Here is a 20,352-nt window from a genome sequence, read left to right as displayed (position 1 = left end):
GATTACAAACAGGCATGAAAATGGGTTGACTGTGTGATCATGATATAAACCTGCGAGAATTAGTAAACTTGTTTTGAATTTGTGTTAAATTGGGGCCCATTAGTTCGATGCATCTGCTGCATTCTGGAGCGAATTGTCCTTTTTCTGAAAGCACATCACTTCCTTGATCACGTAGCAGTAGGTAGGGCAGGGCTTGATGACCAACAGGAATCTCACATGGCAAAGGAGGGGCTGGACAAACATCCACTTTATGTCACCAGCCACCTGGGATGTTCTCTAATCTGATGCCAGTGTTCACCATATGAGTGGTTGCAGGAAGGTGGAACTTTCTGGCATAGAAACCCCCACATTTTGCCTGGTGTCAGTGTGTTTTGACTGTAGTTCACTGGGATCATGCTAACCAGGACCCCAGTGGTAGCGCTCCATCCTCTAAATTCTCTGTAAGTACTTTGTACACCCAACAATTAGCATACTGGGTACCATTGTAAGTCCCTAGTATATGGTACTCTGGTACTCTGGTACCCAGGGCATTGGTACACCAGGAGTCTCCCATTGGCTGCAGCATGTATTTTTCCACCCATGGAAGCCGTGCAAACTGTGTCTGCAGAGCTGCCATTACAGTCTACGTGAAATGGTGCTTGCACCTTTCACTTTCAATCAATCAATCAATCAATCAATTAATCAATAAGGGGTTTATAAAGTGCACTACTCACCCATGAGGGTCTCAAGGCACTGGAGTGGGGGGAGGCCAGCTCCGGATCAGTCGAAGAGCCATGTCTTGAGGCTATTCCAGAAGGTGTGCAGAGTGGGGGAGCGTCTGATGTTGACTGGGAGCTCGTTCCAGGTCTTTGCTGCGACGTAGGAGAAGGCTCTTCTGCCTGCTCTGGTTCTGCGGATGTGTGGGGTCTCTGCCAGGGCGAGGTCAGCGAAGTGGAGGTTTTTTTTGGGTACGTGGAAGGAGACTCTTTCGTTGAGATATTTGGGTCCGATGTCGTGGAGGGATTTGTAGGCATGGATGAGTAGCTTGAATGTCACTCTCTTCTCGATGGGGAGCTAGTGGGGGTCTTGTAGGTGCTGGGCCATGTGCTTGTGTCATGGGGTTCTGTGGAAGAATCTGGCTGAGGTGTTCTGGATGGTTTGGAGCTTGTGTAGTAGGGTTTTGTTGATTACGGCATAGAGGGCGTTACCGTAGTACAGTCTGGTGATTATGAGTGCGTGGGTGAAGGTCTTTCTGCATTCGGGGGAGATCCACTTGGAAGTTTTGCGGAGGATGTGGAGGGAGTTGAAGCAAGTGGAGGTGACAGCATTGGTTTGGCGGTTCATGGTGAGGGAGGAGTCTAGAATGATGCCGAGGTTCTGGGTGTGGTCCGTCGGAGTGGGTGGGTTTCCGAGGGCAGGGGGCCACCAGGAGCTGCCCCACACAGTGGGGGAGTGTCCAAGGACGAGGACCTCTGTCTTCTCCGAGTTCAGTTTCAGGCAACTGTCACTCATCCAGGCTGCGACGTCTTTCATTCCTTCTTGGAAGCTGAGCTGGTGTCTTCGGGGTTCTTTGTGAGAGAGAGGATGAGCTGGGTGTCGTCGGCGTAAGATTCTATGCTGAGCCCTTGCTGACTGACTATGGCAATGAGGGGGGCCATGTAGATGTTGATGCACGTGGGGCTGAGCGAGGATCCTTGGGGTACTCCACAGTTGATTTTGGTAGGTTTGGAGAGGAAGGGGGGGGTCTGATCCTTTGGGCTCTGCCGGAGAGAAAGGAGCAGATCCAGTCGAGGGTGGGTCCTCATTTACCGGCATCGTGGAGTCTGGCTGCGAGAGTGCGGTGTGAGATGTGTCAAAGGCTGTGGAGAGGTCTAGTAGGATGAGGGTCACGGCGTGGCCCTGGTCGAGTAGCATGCAAGTGTCATCGGTGGCGGTGAGGAGGGCCATCTCGGTGCTGTGGTTGCTGCAAAATCTGGACTGGGAGGAGTCAAGGATGGCGTTCTCTTCGATAAAGGTGGTCAGCTGCACGGTGATGAATCCCCCTATGACTTTGGCTGCGAAGGGAATGAGAGAGATGGGCCGGTAGTTCTTCAGGTCCGTCAGGTCGGCCGAGGGTTTCTTGAGGAAGGGCTTGACCTCTGCCTGCTTCTAGTCGTTGGGGAAGATGCCGGATTCGAGGGAGGTGTTGATGATCTGGTCTAGTTTGGGTGCTATGGCGACAGCCGCTCTGTGGCAGATGTGCGGTGGGCAGGGGTCCATGGGGGCTCCTGAGTGGGTGTTCCTCATGGTCGTGGTGGTGTCTTCAGTAATAGCAGGTTTTGCAGGTGGTGATGGCTGGCTGGTTGTCAGTGGTGGGGAGGGGAGTGGTGTCTGGAGTCTGGTCACTGAAGTTGTCGTAGAGGGCCTTGATTTGCAAGTGGAAGTAGGAGCTGAGCTTGTTGCAGAGGTCCTGGGAAGGTTTGACATCTGTGGCTTTGTTGGGGGGTTTGGTGAACTGTTTTATGACGATGAAGTGTTCTTTATTGTTACTTGCGTTGGTGTGGATTTTGTTCTTGATGAAGGTACGCTTGGTGGCTCTTATGCGCTGGTGGTATTCATTCATGGCATTCCTGTGGTTGTTATGGTCTGAGGTGGATTTCCTGTTCCGCCAGAGTTTCACGAGGCGTCTGCAGGAGTGCCTGGCTTCTTGGAGGTTGGTGGTGAACTAGGCGGCCTTTCAAGGGTGTTGTTTGATGGGGTAGAGGAAGGGGGTGCAAGCTTATCAGCACAGCTGGAGATCCAGCGGTGTAGTTCTTTGGCTGTGGAGTTGGCGTCGGTCGTGGCGGAGGGGGGTAGTGGAGGAGGCTGGTGTTGAGGTGTTCCTCTGTGATCTTGACCCAGTTCCTTTGTGGTGGGTGCGGGCGGGTTTGGGTGCGTGGTGGTGTTGAAGGTGAAGTGTACGCAGTGGTGGTCTGTGCAGAGGGGCTGCGTGGTGTGGCTGAAGTGTATGTTTGTCCCTCCTGCGAAGATGGGGTTGAGGGTGTGTCCAGCTCTGTGGGTGGGGGTGGCGACGAGCTGCTTCAGTCTGAGGTTGGCAAGATTGTCAAGGAGGGTGGTGGAGTCAGGGTAGCTGAGGTTGTCGAGGTGTAAGTTCAGGTCTCCGATGAGAATGTAGTCTGTGGAGGTGATGGAGTGGGGTGCAATGAGCCCAGCAATGGTGGTAGTGGAAGAGGCGCAAGGCCCAGGGGGGGCCTGTAGATGAGGGTTCCGTGCAGCGTGGTTCTGGGGCTGGTTTGGATCTGGAAGTGGAGGTGCTCTGTGTTAGAGAGGGGGTCGCTCGTGCTGGAGTTGGAGAGTCGGAGGGAGCTGTTTCGTGCGATGGAGAGTCCTCCTCCTGGGCGGTAGGGGTGGTCCTTTCTTTGGATCTTGTATCTGTCTGGGATTGCGGTGTCAATGTCGGGGGCAGAGGTGGCGTTGGTCCATGTGTCCGTGAAGAAGGCGACGTCTGGCGAGAGGGTGTCAAGCAGGTTCCAGATCTCCATGGCGTGCCTGTGGAGGGAGCGCACATTGAGGAGTATGAAGGTCCGGGCTTCGATGGTGAGGAGATCCATCGTGGGTTCAGAGGTCGAGGGGGGCTGTTGATGATGAAGGATTGTTGGCATTGTCTGCAGGCGAACTGGCGTGAGTGGTGTTCGGCGTCAATCTCTGGCAGTTGTGGTTTTTTCTGGGGTTGAGTGCAAGGAGGGCAGCGGAGTTGTAGTAGTGGAAGTTCGTAGATCCAGGGTTCCTGATGCTGGTCTTGGCCGGGTCGCGGCCGGGCACAGACGGGCTTGCACCTGGGAGGCAGGAAGCGGGAACCGGCAGGGGGAGGGGCTGCGGGGGCAGCAGCAGCGGGAAGGAAGAGAGGAGGCAAAAAACAGGCACAAGGGGGACAAAATAACAATAACAGGAAAAAAGCCCAGAGACAGAACGGCACAAAAAAGGCAGAAGAGTGGCACAAGGACAGACACAGGCCCAAAAAGAGCCAAAAAACGGCAAAGAGGCAAAGGGCAGACACCGGCCAAAAGAGACAGAAAGCAGCAAAGAGGCCCAAGGGCAGACACAGGCACACTTTGGATATAATGTTTCCCTTATATCCTGGTCACTACACTTTTAACCTATAATTTACCCTTAAGGTAGGTCCTACGAACCCCCAACTCCATTTTCTGGGCTTTGTAAGTACAGGACAGCCATTATAAGGTAGGTAGTGGACAATGTCAAGCCAAGATGCCTAACTACATAATGGATGCCCCAAAAATGGTCATGTTTGGTACCAAACATGTTGGAATCATGCAATTACACCGATGCCAGTGTTAGTTGCACAATACAGTGTACTGGGGGGGCTCCTTAGAGGATCACCAAAGTACCTACCTGTGTAGCCTTACCGGGTCTGATTGCCAGTCCTCACTGCTACCGACCCTAGACAGTATTCTTCCCCTTACTGATGAGCTTCACTTGGGTAGGGGAAGCTAAACAAAGGATTTCCAGGACGGAGAGGTGTGACCACCTCTCATTTAAAATTAGGTAGGGTGGGGACACTTTGAAGCGCAACCAGGCTGCACTGAAGGGCACATTTGGTGCCCTCCTTGAATAAACCGGTTTTGCCCAGTTCTGGAGCCCTTGGCTCCTGTTCTAGTGTGAAATTACACAAAGAACAGGGGAGGTACCACCCCCCTGTCCAGCTCCTCCCTTGGGAGGTGGCCAGAGCTCCTCCAGGTGGCCACTTGATTCTGTCATATTGAATCTTGACTCCTGGGAGCATCTGACTGACTAGGACAGCTGAGCATTGTCATTGACCCCCTCTGATAGGTGGGTAACCAGAGATAAGGTCCTTCCCCTGTTTAGGGTTACTTAAGGGCTCCCCGGAGGGCGGGTCCTTAGATTTGTCCCGACAACAACTTCGGGAACTGACTGCCTGTTGTCTGAAGATTGCTCAAAGACTCTTCTGCTGGTGGACACTGAAACACTGCTGTTCTTCAAGCCAGAATCCACAACAAGACTGCTCCCAGTAGAAAGAACCCTGCTGCATATTCGTCCCTGTGCTTTTTCAAAGATCTGCAACTCTGTGGCCATACATCCTCTGAGTCACCAAGTACTAAGCATGCATCCTAGCATGAAGGAATCTCCATTGAAGTAAAGGAGTAACTTCCCTGCATCCCCAGGCACCTCGCCCTCGACGACAGGCTTGCTGATCCTCTTGTCCCATGGACATCGCCTGGCTCTGCAACACAGGTGGTGGTTTATTGGTTCTCCAGGGGTGTGGCCAGTCTTCCCTGCAAATTGGGAGACTGTAAACCCTCTCTAGCATAGATTGCCTCCCTGTCAACCCAGTCTGTCTGCTGTGCCTGTTGCCAGAGGGTACTCGAGTGGGCTCCAATGATTCCTGCTGGCTCTCCTGCATGCTGAGGGCCGGCTCTGACTTACCCTTGCTGGGTTAGTCCCACAGACCATGATGGTCTGTAACAAAGCATCTTCTCCCTCAAACCATTGTTTGCATTTACCAAGGCTTGTTGGCGGTCCTGCCAGCCACTGACCTTTCTGCACTCGTTGACCGACATGGGACAGCTTGTGAAAGGCTCCTGGGATTATGCAATAACAAGACACACAAGGTGATGGACGGAATGTTACACATTGGCAAAACATTCACCCCAGTCACAGATCTGGGTTTAAGCCATCATTATTTTGCTCACCACGCCACCCCAGTTCAGACATGGCCATATGCAAATCAGTCTTGACCCTGTGCCTCATGGGAACAGTCCAGCCCGAACTGCCAAGCCATGTCTTCCCTGAACCGGAATCAAGCATCCTAGGACCGATTTCTGGCTATCAGCCGTCATCAGCCAGGATAGCTTGACTCCAGTGGCGTAGTGAGCACGGGACCCAAGTCTGGGCATACCCTTCCCACATAGGGCGAACAGCAAAACACACAAGGTGATGGATGGAATGTTGCACATTGGCAAAACATTCACCCCCAGTCACAGATCTGGGTTTAATCCATCGTTATATTGCTCGCCACGCCGCCCCAGTTCAGACATGGCCATATGCAAATCAGTCTTGACCCTGTGCCTCATGGGAACAGTCCAGCTCAACTGCCAAGCCATGTCTTCCCTGGACCTGAATCAAGCATCCTAGGACTGGTTTCTGGCTATCAGCCGTCATCAGCCAGGATAGCTTAACTCCCGTGGCGTAGTGAGCATGGGACCCACGTCTGGGCATACCCTTCCCACAAGGGCGAACAGCAAAACACACAAGGTGATGGACGGAATGTTGCACATTGGCAAAACATTCACCCCCAGTTACAGATCTGGGTTTAATCCATCATTATTTTGCTCACCACGCCACCCCAGTTCAGACATGGCCATATGCAAGTCAGTCTTGACCCTGTGCCTCATGGGAATAGTCCAGCCCGAACTGCCATGCCATGTCTTCCCTGGACCGGAATCAAGCATTCTAGGACCGGTTTCTGGCTATCAGCCGTCATCAGCCAGGATAGCTGGACTCCAGTGGCGTAGTGAGCACGGGACCCACGTCTTGGCACCCACAGCTGCTGTCTCTTCTTCACCGTGCTACAGCAAGATCCTCCAACCAGAGCTGGTATAGTACTCCTGTGCCTTCTGATAACCTACCGGTGGTTTGGACTCTGTCTCCTCTGCTTTCAGGTACTTCTCATCTGGATTCTTCATCCTGGTTCCACCATACCGGTTCATAAGACTGTGTAGCTGCTGTTCTTCCACAGTCTTCCATTGGCGTCTACTGGAGTTTCCGACACCAGTTCACACTTACGCACCCGGGCTCCATGGTGCAGGTATCCGTATCTTCTGGGTATCCATGGGTGAGGTGACTCGCCAACCTTCCTTGATATAAGTGGTTCCTTCGGAGTCCTTCTGGAAGTGTCCTAGAACTGTAATTCTCTAACCCCAACTTACCCTGTGTTGTCCTATGGACGTCTGACCCGGTGTAACCGCTCTGCACCCGGGCACATTGCGGTCCATGGCGACTCACCTTGGGTGGTTCCTTGCTTCCCCTGGGGTCCTCCAACCTTGGGTACTGATCCTGTTTTGGTAACTATTTCGCATTCAACTATTTTAGTATATGGTTTTGCCCCCCCCCCGTGGGGCCCTATGTGTGTCTCTATGCTACTTACCGCTGTCTAAAGTATTCCTTGTGTGTAATTGATATCTCCGGGTAGGAGATATACCAAGTTAGTGTCTAGTGTGTAGTAATAAATATAAAGTATTTTTCTACTCACCTGGGGTGGTTCTTTCTTGTGTGAAATGCTTACTGACTGACTACAGTGGTACATGCAATTGATTTACACCCTCCTGGGTAAGCCTTAGCTGCTCTCCACAGCTACCCCATGAGAGCTTTGGTTTTCAGGGACCTAACCACTATCACTAAGGAACAAGGCACAATTTAGGTAGTAGTGTCCCATAGGGAAGCGTCCGCACAATGATGTAACAAGAAGTAGAGCGTGATAAATATGAATATACTATTTAACCTGTTCCGTGCTGCCGTCGGCCGTTGGCCGACGGCAGCACTACCTCCCTAGTGCTTCCATCGGCCGTTGGCCGAAGCAGCCCCACCCACCCTTTAGAACACCTGCACCGCAGCGGAAAAAACACCGCGGTCAAGGCGTTAATGTACAAAGCGGGTGCAATATCCACCCCAAACACCTACTACCTCTAGGTGTTGTAGGCACAAATCAATGTGCAACCAAATTATATATACAAAATTAGGGCTGTTCTAAGCACACCGTTAAGTTCTTATTCAGTCTTAGCTCTAGTTATCGCTTCCTGGGATATCAATAAACCCTATACTGGACAATGAAAACAAGTCAATAACACTATTTTAGAGAATAAAGAGCCAGATAGGTCAATATTCTTGATGTTCACCAATCCTTTATTAGTGTTTGGAAAATGTAAAAAAACTCCCAGCACACGGTTTGCCAACACGTGTTTCGTCTTGTTCTAAGACTTTCTCAAGGCTGGCATTGTTTGATATTCCACCCTTGAGAAAGTTATTGACTTATTTTCATTGTCCAATATAGGGTTTATTGATATCCCGGGACGCGATAACTAGAGCTAAGACTGAATAAGAACTTAATGGCAGATCAACTAGACCAAAGCACAACTGCATAAATTAATGACCACGCAGGCATACGATAAGGTTGCTATTTTGGAGAATTCCATGTCCCTCTATTGAACCACTGCAAAAAACACAGTTGATGGACAGAATGTAGAACAATGTCATACATTCACCCCAGTACAAGGATCTAGGCCTAAATCCATCGTTTTTTTGCACTCCACACCACCCTGGGTTAGACACTGGCTATATGCAAATCAGCTCTGACCCTGTGCCTCATGGGAACAGTTCAGTCCGAACTACCAAGCCATGTCTTTCCCAGACCGGAATCAAGCATCCAAGGACCGGTTTCTGGCTATCAGCCTTCATCAGCCTGGATAGCTTGACTCCAGTGGTGTGGAGAGCCTGGGACTCACGTCTGAGCATACCCAGCCCACTCGGGGTGAAAATTGCAAAAAACACAGTTGATGGACAGAATGTAGAACAATGTCATACATTCACCCCAGTACAAGGATCCGGGCCTAAATCCATCGTTTTTTTGCACTCCACACCACCCTGGGTTAGACACTGGCTATATGCAAATCAGCTCTGACCCTGTGACTCATGGGAACAGTCCAGTCCGAACTACCAAGCCATGTCTTTCCCAGACCGGAATCAAGCATCCAAGGACCAGTTTCTGGCTATCAGCCTTTATCAGCCTGGATAGCTTGACTCCAGTGGTGTGGAGAGCCTGGGACTCACGTCTGAGCATACCCAGCCCACTCGGGGTGAAAATTTCAAAAAACACAGTTGATGGACAGAATGTAGAACAATGTCATACATTCACCCCAGTACAAGGAACTGGGCCTAAATCCATCGTTTTTTTGCACTCCACACCACCCTGGGTTAGACACTGGCTTTATGCAAATCAGCTCTGACCCTGTGCCTCATGGGAACAGTCCAGTCCGAACTACCAAGCCATGTCTTTCCCAGACCGGAATCAAGCATCCAAGGACCGGTTTCTGGCTATCAGCCTTCATTCAGCCTGGATAGCTTGACTCCAGTGGTGTGGAGAGCCTGGGACTCACGTCTGAGCATACCCAGCCCACTCGGGGTGAAAATTGCAAAAAACACAGTTGATGGACAGAATGTAGAACAATGTCATACATTCACCCCAGTACAAGGATCTGGGCCTAAATCCATCGTTTTTTTGCACTCCACACCACCCTGGGTTAGACACTGGCTATATGCAAATCCGCTCTGACCCTGTGCCTCATGGGAACAGTTCAGTCCGAACTACCAAGCCATGTCTTTCCCAGACCGGAATCAAGCATCCAAGGACCGGTTTCTTGCTATCAGCCTTCATCAGCCTGGATAGCTTGACTCCAGTGGTGTGGAGAGCCTGGGACTCACGTCTGAGCATACCCAGCCCACTCGGGGTGAAAATTGCAAAAAACACAGTTGATGGACAGAATGTAGAACGATGTCAGAGCTGATTTGCATATATCCAGTGTCTAACACAGGGTGGTGTGGAGTGCAAAAAAAACGATGGATTTAGGCCCAGATCCTTGTACTGGGGTGAATGTATGACATTGTTCTACATTCTGTCCATCAACTGTGTTTTTTGCAATTTTCACCCCGAGTGGGCTGGGTATGCTCAGACGTGAGTCCCAGGCTCTCCACACCACTGGAGTCAAGCTATCCAGGCTGAATGAATGCTGATAGCCAGAAACCGGTCCTTGGATGCTTGATTCCGGTCTGGGAAAGACATAGCTTGGTAGTTCGGACTGGACTGTTCCCATGAGGCACAGGGTCAGAGCTGATTTGCATATAGCCAGTGTCTAACCCAGGGTGATGTGGAGTGCAAAAAAACGATGGATTTAGGCCCAGATCCTTGTACTGGGGTGAATGTTTGACATTGTTCTACATTCTGTCCATCAACTGTGTTTTTTGCAATTTTCACCCCGAGTGGGCTGGGTATGCTCAGACGTGAGTCCCAGGCTCTCCACACCACTGGAGTCAGCTATCCAGGCTGAATGAAGGCTGATAGCCAGAAACCGGTCCTTGGATGCTTGATTCCGGTCTGGGAAAGACATGTCTTGGTAGTTCGGACTGGACTGTTCCCATGAGGCACAGGGTTAGAGCTGATTTGCATATAGCCAGTGTCTAACCCAGGGTGGTGTGGAGTGCAAAAAAACGATGGATTTAGGCCCAGATCCTTGTACTGGGGTGAATGTTTGACATTGTTCTACATTCTGTCCATCAACTGTGTTTTTTGCAATCCTCTATTGAACCGCATCACAACTTCTCATATTATCAGTGAGATGAGATATAATCAACTGACATTTTTAGCTTTAGAAAAAGTAAGTGCTTTTTAATTTTTTCAGTAGGCACATTTCTATGCCCTATACTAGTGTCTGTCTTGGGGATTATTGCATAGAAACATGATCTAACAAAACACTAACAGAGTACAACTAAATAAGGAATGAGCTTAAAATAAACTATTAACATTGTAAATTGATACAGGCAACAGTATTAGGATTCTAGTGATTTCACTAACTTCTCAGAGAGCAAATAATAATGCTATATGGAAACAGATACGATATTAAAATGTAACTAATTACATTTAAATATGTATAACGTTAATGTATTCAGGACACTCTCTGTGAAGGTGTTGAAATAGTTCAAGAACATCAACTCCACATTTTGATTTGGGATAATTAAAACAGAAACACTAGAAACATATTCAAAAAGGGTACAGAGAGTCTACCTCCATTATTTCTCCTCTTTCATCAGCAGCAAAAAGGTTTGGTACTTCTCCAGTGTTAAGCAGACTGTCAACATCCTCTAGGAAAGCTTCATCTTTAATCTGTGTGTCAGTAATCAGAAACACTGTTTTTTGTCCTCTTGCTCCTGCACTCTTCACAAGACTCTAGGAATAGAGAGAAAGGAATGTCATTAAAATAAAACGCCTGTCAATTAATGTAGTTTTACAAAACAAAGAAATACAATATACTGTAATTTGGCATACCACTTAAACCAGGATATTCACATAATTATTTGTGAACTAATGATTGATGTATTAATAGAACTTGTAGATACTGAAAATTCATTTTTATACTTATCTACAGGCCCTAAAATTCAGTTCACTTCTGCCACTTTAGATGTTTATCCCTACCTATTGCTGGGCCACTATGACCTAATATCTTTCTCTAATAACTGCAACTCCAATGTGACCTCCAAGTCTTAAAAGTTAATTATAAAGTTTGCTAACCTTGTCTACCATTTCACGATTAAAGAAATGACGTGTTGCTGGTGCCAAATGGAACACATAGCACATAGATGAAGAACTAGATGTAAACTAAGAAAGTTTCCAACGCATCTAAGATCATACATGTATACACCCACTTTCAATCAAATACACACCCATTATCAAATACCAACACATGCAACAATATATGCAAACATAACAAAGATATGGCCCCACACTGTCACAACTTACCAACGTTCTATAGTGTTACTCCCCAGAAAAGTTCCACCATCCTGGATGCCGTACGAATTATTAAACATAAACAACAATTCTCTCAAACACATCGTATTTTAGGCACTCTCAAGTAATAACATGATTGGAAGTTATAGATGAAACACTGCAGGGTTGTGGCACGGCTGAAAGTAGCAGCTTAAATTGTGAATTTCATGACATTTTAGGTTGTATGGCAAAGCCACTCTTAACTTGTTGGTCAAATTCAACTCCCTTTCAACTGTACATTTCTGGGGGATTTTTTTTGTTTTTATATTTTTAAACTTTATTGGTTGTGTGTATGTACAACACTGGATGTTTTGGTATATGAAGGAGGCAGTGTAGACGTATGATCTCCAGCCCCTTCCTTTCCCACATGTGGGGGATCATTTAATGATTATGGATGATTTTAGCATGCATCACATCCCCCCACCATCTAGTCTAAGGGTGGGGAGGGTTTGAAATAATTTATCTTAACTGCACCTATCTTTCCCAAGGGTAGGAGTAGTGTGTGCCTCAAAGCTTTGATAGCCTGGGGCACAGGCAAGGTAGAACTTAAGAAAATGTTGGTGAATGACCAGCCGTTACTGCACTCAGTTTTCTAGTTGGGAACAGGGTACAGTAATGGGTGTCAGCTGAGCCCACTCCTGCACCGTGTTCCTAATTGAGAATAGAGCACAGGAGCTGAATAGCTGACATAGATCCTCTATCCCATCTGTTTTCATTTTGACCATTTACACTAGTTTTTTGTTTTTAAGTTTGAGTGTAGTGAAGCCATTACAACCAGGAGAAACATGACGGCACATTCACGTAATACAAGAAGCAAAAGATTTACTAAAAAATATTTATTAAATAAATTATCGCAAGATCTTCTAAAGTCATATTTGTACCTTTAGGTCCTCTCTCCACTCATTTATTCCATAGCTTTTGGATATTTCTGGTTGAAAAATATTCATTTTTGCCATGGCCGTTGCTAATCGGGTCATTGATTGGCGTCCACTTCCGCCAACTCCAACAAGCAAAGCATGTCCTCCAGGTTGCTTCAAAATTCGACATATACGAGAAAGATGTTCTAACACATACCTGTTCGATGAGATAAAACAAATAAATTACTGCAACTGCTTTAATTATGTTTTTTTTTATTGAACAAGAAGCAATCGTGGGGAGTTATAACTTTATTCAACTAACACAGCTTTATTTTCTTTTAACCACGCCATCATTGTAACAGAAAATTTTCATTCAAATACTACCTTTATTGGAAAAGACCAAAAGCATGGCAATGAGACCAAATGTCAATGTCCTGTAGTGTTAATCATGGTTTCCCACCATAAACTATAGATACGTCCTATGTGCCATCAGGAAGGTACATGGAAGAGTCGCCCTGGAGATCCAAAGAGCACAGCCAGTCTTTGATATGAAAACCTGTCAATTACCTAAGCCAAGGTCAGCATTTTGTACTTCTGCAGGGAGAGAACTTTTTTTAAATTGTAAAAGTCCAAGATGGGAAGAGCCATACCTCAATTCTTTACAAGAAAATATGTATCCTGTCCCTTTTTGGGAGCTTGCATGGTTGCTCCTGTATGGAGGGCCTCTCTACCTCCTTCAGAAATTCTGGGGATGCCAAATGAGACAAGGTCAGCCTAGATGGTGATGGGCATGACATCTGTAAGTCATAACTGTACCTCACCAGTGAAATGATGTAAGAGTCTTTAGTGGTATTGGTCCTGCTGTGGTAGTGGAAGCAAAGCTTTAACCCCACTGGAGTAGAGAAGTCCCTCTCACGTGGTTCTGGGAAGGGTGGATAGACCATGAAGAAGCCAATGGGACTTCTTTCGCTTGGTACTACTGAGACTTCCTGACATTGGCTACGGCTGGATGAGCAAACTTTATCATCCAAATGAAGCACCCCTCTTCAATTACCTTCTCATCAAGTAAAGGGATGGCCCAGCTAGGAGCTTCATGTGAAATGCAAGCCTATCCTTGCAGACAGAGAGCATTTGTGAACCAGATACAATAGGGGTCTAGGAACTACCACTTGGATGATATTCAGCAATCCGGTCCTTACTGTGTCAGTCCCATAATGTTGGATCCTTAGAGGGATGCACATCTTTAGAAGGGTCAAATATGGTTTCTTTAGCCAGAACAATGCTAGTCTCTGCAACCATTATCCCACACTCTCCTTACCCAGGGTTTTCTTGAGACTGTACTATTGCCTGGCATAGCCCAGAAACAAGGACGTATAGAGGTTGAACTTGTGCCAAAGTTGGAGATCATAGTTGGTCATGATAGCGCTTGTGTCTCTAAAGTAGGAAGCCTCAGACTGGTGCATCACCTACCGAAATCTCTACATGTACTCGGTCTTGTTCCGCCATCACCCCCACAGAATAAACTGTTGGATTCCTGAACACAAAGACTAGACTGTCCGTATGTACCCAGTCCTTGGAGTCCAATGACTATAAGATGGCACAAATCTGTTATTGCACATGGCCCAGTCACCCAGGCACAGAAAAAGACCCAGACTGTTCTCAAAGGGAGTTGGGGGGCATTGGAAAGAAAATCTGAAAGCCTCAATCCACTTATTCCTGTTAAGTATGGGCAAAATAAAATGCTCAATTAGTTAGCCCTTAGTCAATCCATTTACTACTCAATATGAAACTGGAATGACAGCAAATGAACAGCAGACAGCTGGTGAACAGCTGAGTAAGGTGACATCCATGACACCCGTCACACCTGGTGCAGATTGTATTGAGTGCATTTATAAAGAAGCATGAGAAGAAGGAACAAATTGGAATCAGAAAGGGATGAGGAATCAGAAAAATTTTGGTGTTCAAATAATAGTGCATCAATAACCAAACTCGGCCACAGGTTTTCCCTGTAGCCAGAAACATTGGATATTCAGATTGGTGCCAAGTTACTTGCATACCTTCTGTCGCAGCATGGAGAACTTTAAATCATGAACCAAACACATTGCAGCTTTGTGTAAATATATTCCTTCATTCATAGATGATAAAGTGAGGTGGTAGAAAAGGAAAACAAATTATAAAGGATACCCTTAGCTACAGTTTCCGAAATATCTATAACACCATCAAAACTGCAAAACAGTTTCCCGCGGCCCAAGAGGCAAAGTACTAAACTTGATGTTGCAATATAAAGGGGTGAAGTGTCATCATGAACTACAAGAAATAAAATACTACATTTGAAATGTAAAAATCATATTTCCACTAAATTGTACAAATGAACTTTACTTGTAAATTGTAGCCCTCAACTAAAGGACTACATAGAATAAACAATAAAAATGAATCACACAAAAACACAACCATCAAGTTTCTAATTTTGTCATCAATAATGTAATTGAAAACAGTTTTAGAAAATTACTTAATAATATAAAAAGAAACAGATAGAAGGCTCAAGTGAAGACATGATTAAAGGGTAGAGTTCTTGAGAAGTTTTGACTTGGTATTTAAATAATAGCAGTCCAAGTAATTTTGTTCTAGCATCAGACAGTGCCCAGCAAACAACTAGAACTTGGTTTATGTCCTGTGTAGACAAGTGAAGTAAAATTTAAATACGATCTCAGTAAGGTAAACATTCGCAGCTTCCGATAACATATGTGACCCTTGTGCCAACTGTCCTGTTCTAACTAAAAAAATCTTCATATCTTATGTTCCTTTACAAAAGATCAATATAACTGAGCTGTGCTTTACCACAATACACAAAATTAACAAAAAACTGATAATATTTTAAATCCTGACCGTACTGACAGTCATTTTTATATTTTCTGTCCAACTACAGGTAGCTTCTTCCATTGGCCTCAGGGTTTGGGTTGAATAACCACATATAGTTGAGAAGCAGAGGCACATAGGGTATAGAACAGCACTATACAGCCTTTGGGTCACAGTACACACCACATCGCATTCAGTTATCATATCCTTACATGGAATGTGCAAGGCATGGCTTCCCACACTAAAGGTCAATGGGTTCATATCCATCTAAAACATTGCAATGTTACTCATTCAATACCTACAGGAGACACATCTCATCATGAGAGAACTACAGAAGGTCAGCAAGAGGTGAAGGAGCATGGCTATAGGTACCACACTCTCGAGATATGCCAGAGGGGTCTTGGCAAACAAGTTACTTACCTTCTGTAATGCATTATCTGGTAGAGACAATATCTAGCTGCAGATTCCTTACCTTTTGAATTCCCGTGCATCAGGCTGGATCCGGAAACTTTTGCGTGAGCAGTACTCCTGCGTGCTGTCGGGTTGCCTGGTTCCGCTCCATGTGATGTTGTCAGTGTCAGTTATGACTAATCCTGGGCAGAGTATGCACAGTGGCACTCCGCGGAGTTCCACGGAGTTAAGAAACAACTCCATGGGACTCCGCTCTGCTCTGCTCCAACCCCACAATTTCTTTTTTTTAAATAGGGTAAAAAAAAAACCTTACCTTCTTCTGTCGTCTGCGGGCCGCACTCCTCCTCACCGTGGTGTCTCCTCCTTGCCGTCGTCCTCCTTGTGTTGCCAGTCACAACCCCCTATGTTTTATGTCTTGCATGAACTGGGCATGCACAGTTCACGCAAGACGTCAAATGTAGGGGGTTGCGACCGGCAGCACAAGGAGAAGGACAATGACAGCCAGGAGACACCGCAGCGAGGAGGAGGTCGGCCCGCAGACGACAGAACATACGGTAAGTGTTTTTTTTTTACCCTTTTTGGGGCCGTGGCACAGGGGGCTGAGGGGCGTACTCCGCTCCGCCATGGAGCCGGAGTTTTGCCGCAACAAACAAGTTACTTACCTTCGGTAATGCTTTTTCTGGTAGATACAGTATCTGCTTGTGGATTCCTCACCTTGTGAATATCGGAAACTTTTGTAGCTCTCTATGACGGCGAGGTCATGGACGACGTCACAGAGGGTACGACTCCGCTCGCGACCCCGCTGGCGTCACTGAATCCATAATAGGGCCTCGTCGGTGTGATGACGTCAGTTCCGCCCTTTTTTTCCGTGCCCCGAGGCACATGGATGGACCGACATAAACAGTAATAGTATACATAGTACACAGTATTCAAAATAGCACACACAGTGCGGAATCAATGCAATATGTATGAACATATAAATACATCCATTAAAAAATGTTTTTCAATATACACTTAGCAGGTATAGAAGAGTGGACAAGGGGGAGGCGGGTGGGTCAGTGAGGAATCCACAGGCAGGTACTGTATCTACCAGAAAAAGCGTTACCAAAGGTAAGTAACTTGTTCTTCTGATAGATACATCTGCCAGTGGATTCCTCACCTTGTGAATAGAGTCCCACAGCAGTACCCACTCCCGGAGGAGGGTGTCCACTCTGCTATACCAAGAAATCCTGGAGGACAGAGCGGGCAAAGTGGCCGTCCCTCCTCACCTCGGTCTTCAAGCAGTAATGCTTCGCAAAAGTGTGGAGGGAGGCCCAAGTCGCAGCTCTACAAATATCCTCTACAGGCACACCTCTAGCCAAAGCAGATGTTGAAGACTTTGCTCTAGTAGATTGAGCCCTTATTACCTCTTGGAGGTTCTTTACCAGCCAGGGCGTAGCAGATCTTTATACACAGGATAATCCATCTCGACAGCGTGCGCTTGTGCACCGCTTTTCCTTTCTTACAGCCAGCGAATAGTCAGGAATGGGGGTTTCGAACTTAGAGCTTGAAGCTCACTTACCCTCCTTGCCGAGGTAATTGCTACAAGAAAAACAGTCTTAAAAGACAGAAGTCTCATGGGACACTTGTGCAAGGGTTCAAAGGGTGAACCCATCAAGTAGGTTAAGACAAGATTCAAGTCCCATTGAGGCACAATAAATGGAGTTGGAGGGAATTTATTGGTAAGACCTTTTATAAAGCGTAACACAATAGGTGACTTAAATAAAGACGGCTGGTCCGGCAAACAAAGGAATGCCGACAAGGCCGATAAATAACCTTTTACAGTCGCCACAGCAAAACCCTGCTGGGCCAAAGAAAGAGCAAACTGAAGTATGTTGGACAAACAAGCTCTCAAAGGATCAATAGATTTCTCTCCACAACAGGAAACAAATTTGGACCACCTATAGGAATAGATTGACTTGGTGGAAAGACGCCTGGCCGAAAGAATTACATCCAACACATAAGGCGGGAGAGAAAAAGAATTCAGGTTGCCCCGTTCAATCTCCAGGCATGAAGGTGTAAGGTCTGGAGGTGGGGGTGTAGAACCTGCCCCTCCATCTGAGAGAGAAGATCTGCCCTGAGAGGGAGACGGAGCGGCGGGCAAGAGGAGAGGTGGAGAAGATCTGTGTACCACACCCTTCTTGGCCAATCCGGGGCGACCAATATAACTTGGGCTCGGTCTTGGCGACTCTTCCTCAGAACCCGAGGGATCAAGGGTATGGGAGGAAACGCGTAAAGGAGTTGTGAGCCCCAACTCAACTGAAACACGTCCCCCAAAGCTCCCTGCAACGGATACTGGAGACTGCAGAATGACAGGCAGTGAGCGTTCTCGTGAGTGGCGAACAGGTCCACCTGAGGAGTTCCCCACGTCCGGAAGACGTGACAAACCACCTCTGGGTGAAGCCTCCACTCGTGGTTGGCTGAGAACTTCCGACTGAGACTGTCTGCGCGAACGTTCAGGACTCAGGCCAGATGATTTGCCATCAGACAAATCTGGTGGTCCTGAACCCAGGACCAGAGACGCAGAGCTTCTCTGCAGAGAAGATACAACCCCACTCCTCCCTTCTTGTTGACATACCACATCGCGGTCGTGTTGTCCGTCAGGACCTGAACCGACTGACCGCGAAGGGAAGGGAGGAAGGCCTTGAGTGCCAAACGAATCGGCCTCAACTCCAGAAGGTTGATGTGAAGCAACATTTCCTCTGGAGACCAAAGACCCTTGATCTCCAGATCCCCCAGATGAGCACCTGTAACGAGGAGTGGTGGACACCCGGAACTGACCCCGTGATGCCTCCTTCCTTTCAGACGGACCCCTGGGAGCCAGAACAGGACGAACTGGAGGAAGAGGAACACTGCGCCTTTAATTGGGCGTTCACTGAGGAGGAGAACCCTCCTTCCGTACACGTCAGCAAAGCCGGATTGGATAAACCCCAGGAAGTGTTGTTGGTGGCGTGTGACATCACCCCGGTGGAGAAGGCGAGGAGCGGAGTTGGAGAGTGAGTTGAAGATTGCAGCGAAGGAATACGGAGATTGCCCGAAGAACATCCAGAAGGAAGCGGAGAAGAGTCCCACGAAGAGCCAGGAGGCCAACGACCCCGTGAGCCGCCGTGCCACGCTCCCGGGGGAGGAGTGTGGCTTTCCCAGGTACGGCAGCGTATGGCGGCTTGGGTGGGAAGCAAGCGTGTGTAAAAAGTGTACATAGCCCCATAATCGTTCTCCCTCGTCTTTCCCTTCCTCTCGTTCCCTTACCCCGCGTTTATTCCCTCACTGTCTGTAACCACAACTCACCACACCGACTACCGCTAGATGCACGTTGTCACCGGTGATCCCCGGTCTCACTACACCCGGCCCCGAGGTGCACACTCCCAGACGACAATAGAACTAACGGCCCCCTCTCTGTTGGTCTTCTTTTACATTGGAAACCGGAGCCTGGGACGTCGACGTACAGACCAGACCTCGCAGAGCAGAACCGCACACCGAAAACCAAACAGGAAACCAACAGAACGCCAAAACGGATCCGAGTCAGTTTGCCAGGGAAAGACTGACATTCAGAACCAGGAGGACTTTAATGTTAAACACAAAACGTGTAATCCCAATAAAACCAGCATTACCTCAACAACCTAGCGTTTCTCTCATCCCTGACCCACCAGCTAGGTCTACAGTGGTGTCAGAAGTGGGATTTACTCCCTCAGAACAAGACCCGGCAATGGAACAGGTCATCCAAACATTAATCGAAGGGCAACAGAAGCTAGAATGGGCCATCAGCCAACAAATCAGCACGGCAGATGCTGATCGAGCCCTCTTCCGCTCCACAATGACGCAACAAATGGACAATCTGCATAAAGTAGTACAAACCCCGGGGACCGCGGTTTCACTGGATAGAAGACCTTCCGGCCCACATCCAGCAGGAGTTGCCTTACAGAAGTATGTCATAGGAGAAGACCCGGATGCCTTCCTGGTCAATTTCGAAAGAGCGGCCCGCGCTTGTGGGTGGCCGGAAGAGAAATGGCCCTTCTTTCTCGCACCCTTGCTATCAGGTGAAGCCCAGACTGCGTACCAAGTCGCAAACCATGCGGGTACCGCCACATACACTGAGATCAAGGGGGTGATATTAGATCACCTCGGAATGGATGCCGAAGCTTATAGGCTCAGGTTTCGGAAGGAAAAAGGGGTAACCGGGGAAAACCCGAAGACATTGTATTTACGTCTTAAGATGGCAGCGGAAAAATGGCTAAGACCTGAAACCAGGAGCAAAGAAGACGTAATGACAAGTATAATACTGGAGCAGTTCATGGAGGCATTACCGTATGGTACTCAAAGATGGTTGAGGCAACATCCTGGACTGACCGCAGCTCAGGCCGTTGAGATGGCGGCCAACTATACAAGGGCAGCGCCTCGGTCTTTTCCGTGGGAGTCGGACAAAACCCCAAAGACACCAGCGCCTTCCACTAAAATGGAGAAAAAAAAGGCCGTCTTCGAACCCCTGAAAACACGGCCCTTCCGACCGGACATAACACCGATGAAAGGGCCCCAGTGCTTTGAATGCGGGGAGTGGGGCCATATAGCACGGTTGTGCCCCCGGAAAAGACCTGTTGAGGAACC

The 20,352-nt window shown here is 47.8% G+C and overlaps 1 protein-coding gene across 1 annotated transcript in view; it reads right to left on the bottom strand.

Moving 5' to 3' along the window:
• The window catches only part of DNAH12 (dynein axonemal heavy chain 12), a 1,534,490-nt gene that overhangs the window by 751,562 nt on the left and 762,576 nt on the right, over positions 1-20,352 (bottom strand). Inside the window, exons 43-44 of the mRNA XM_078661571.1 lie at positions 12,469-12,661; positions 10,829-10,990 (exon numbers count right to left, since the gene is read on the bottom strand). Of these exons, the coding sequence (XP_078517697.1) occupies positions 10,829-10,990; positions 12,469-12,661 (355 nt within the window). The remainder of the gene's footprint in view (positions 1-10,828; positions 10,991-12,468; positions 12,662-20,352) is intronic.

This window comes from Lissotriton helveticus, chromosome 9 (genome assembly GCF_964261635.1).
Source record: "Lissotriton helveticus chromosome 9, aLisHel1.1, whole genome shotgun sequence".
In the NCBI taxonomy this organism is placed as follows: domain Eukaryota; kingdom Metazoa; phylum Chordata; class Amphibia; order Caudata; family Salamandridae; genus Lissotriton; species Lissotriton helveticus.
This window is presented reverse-complemented; position numbering and strand designations above follow the sequence as displayed.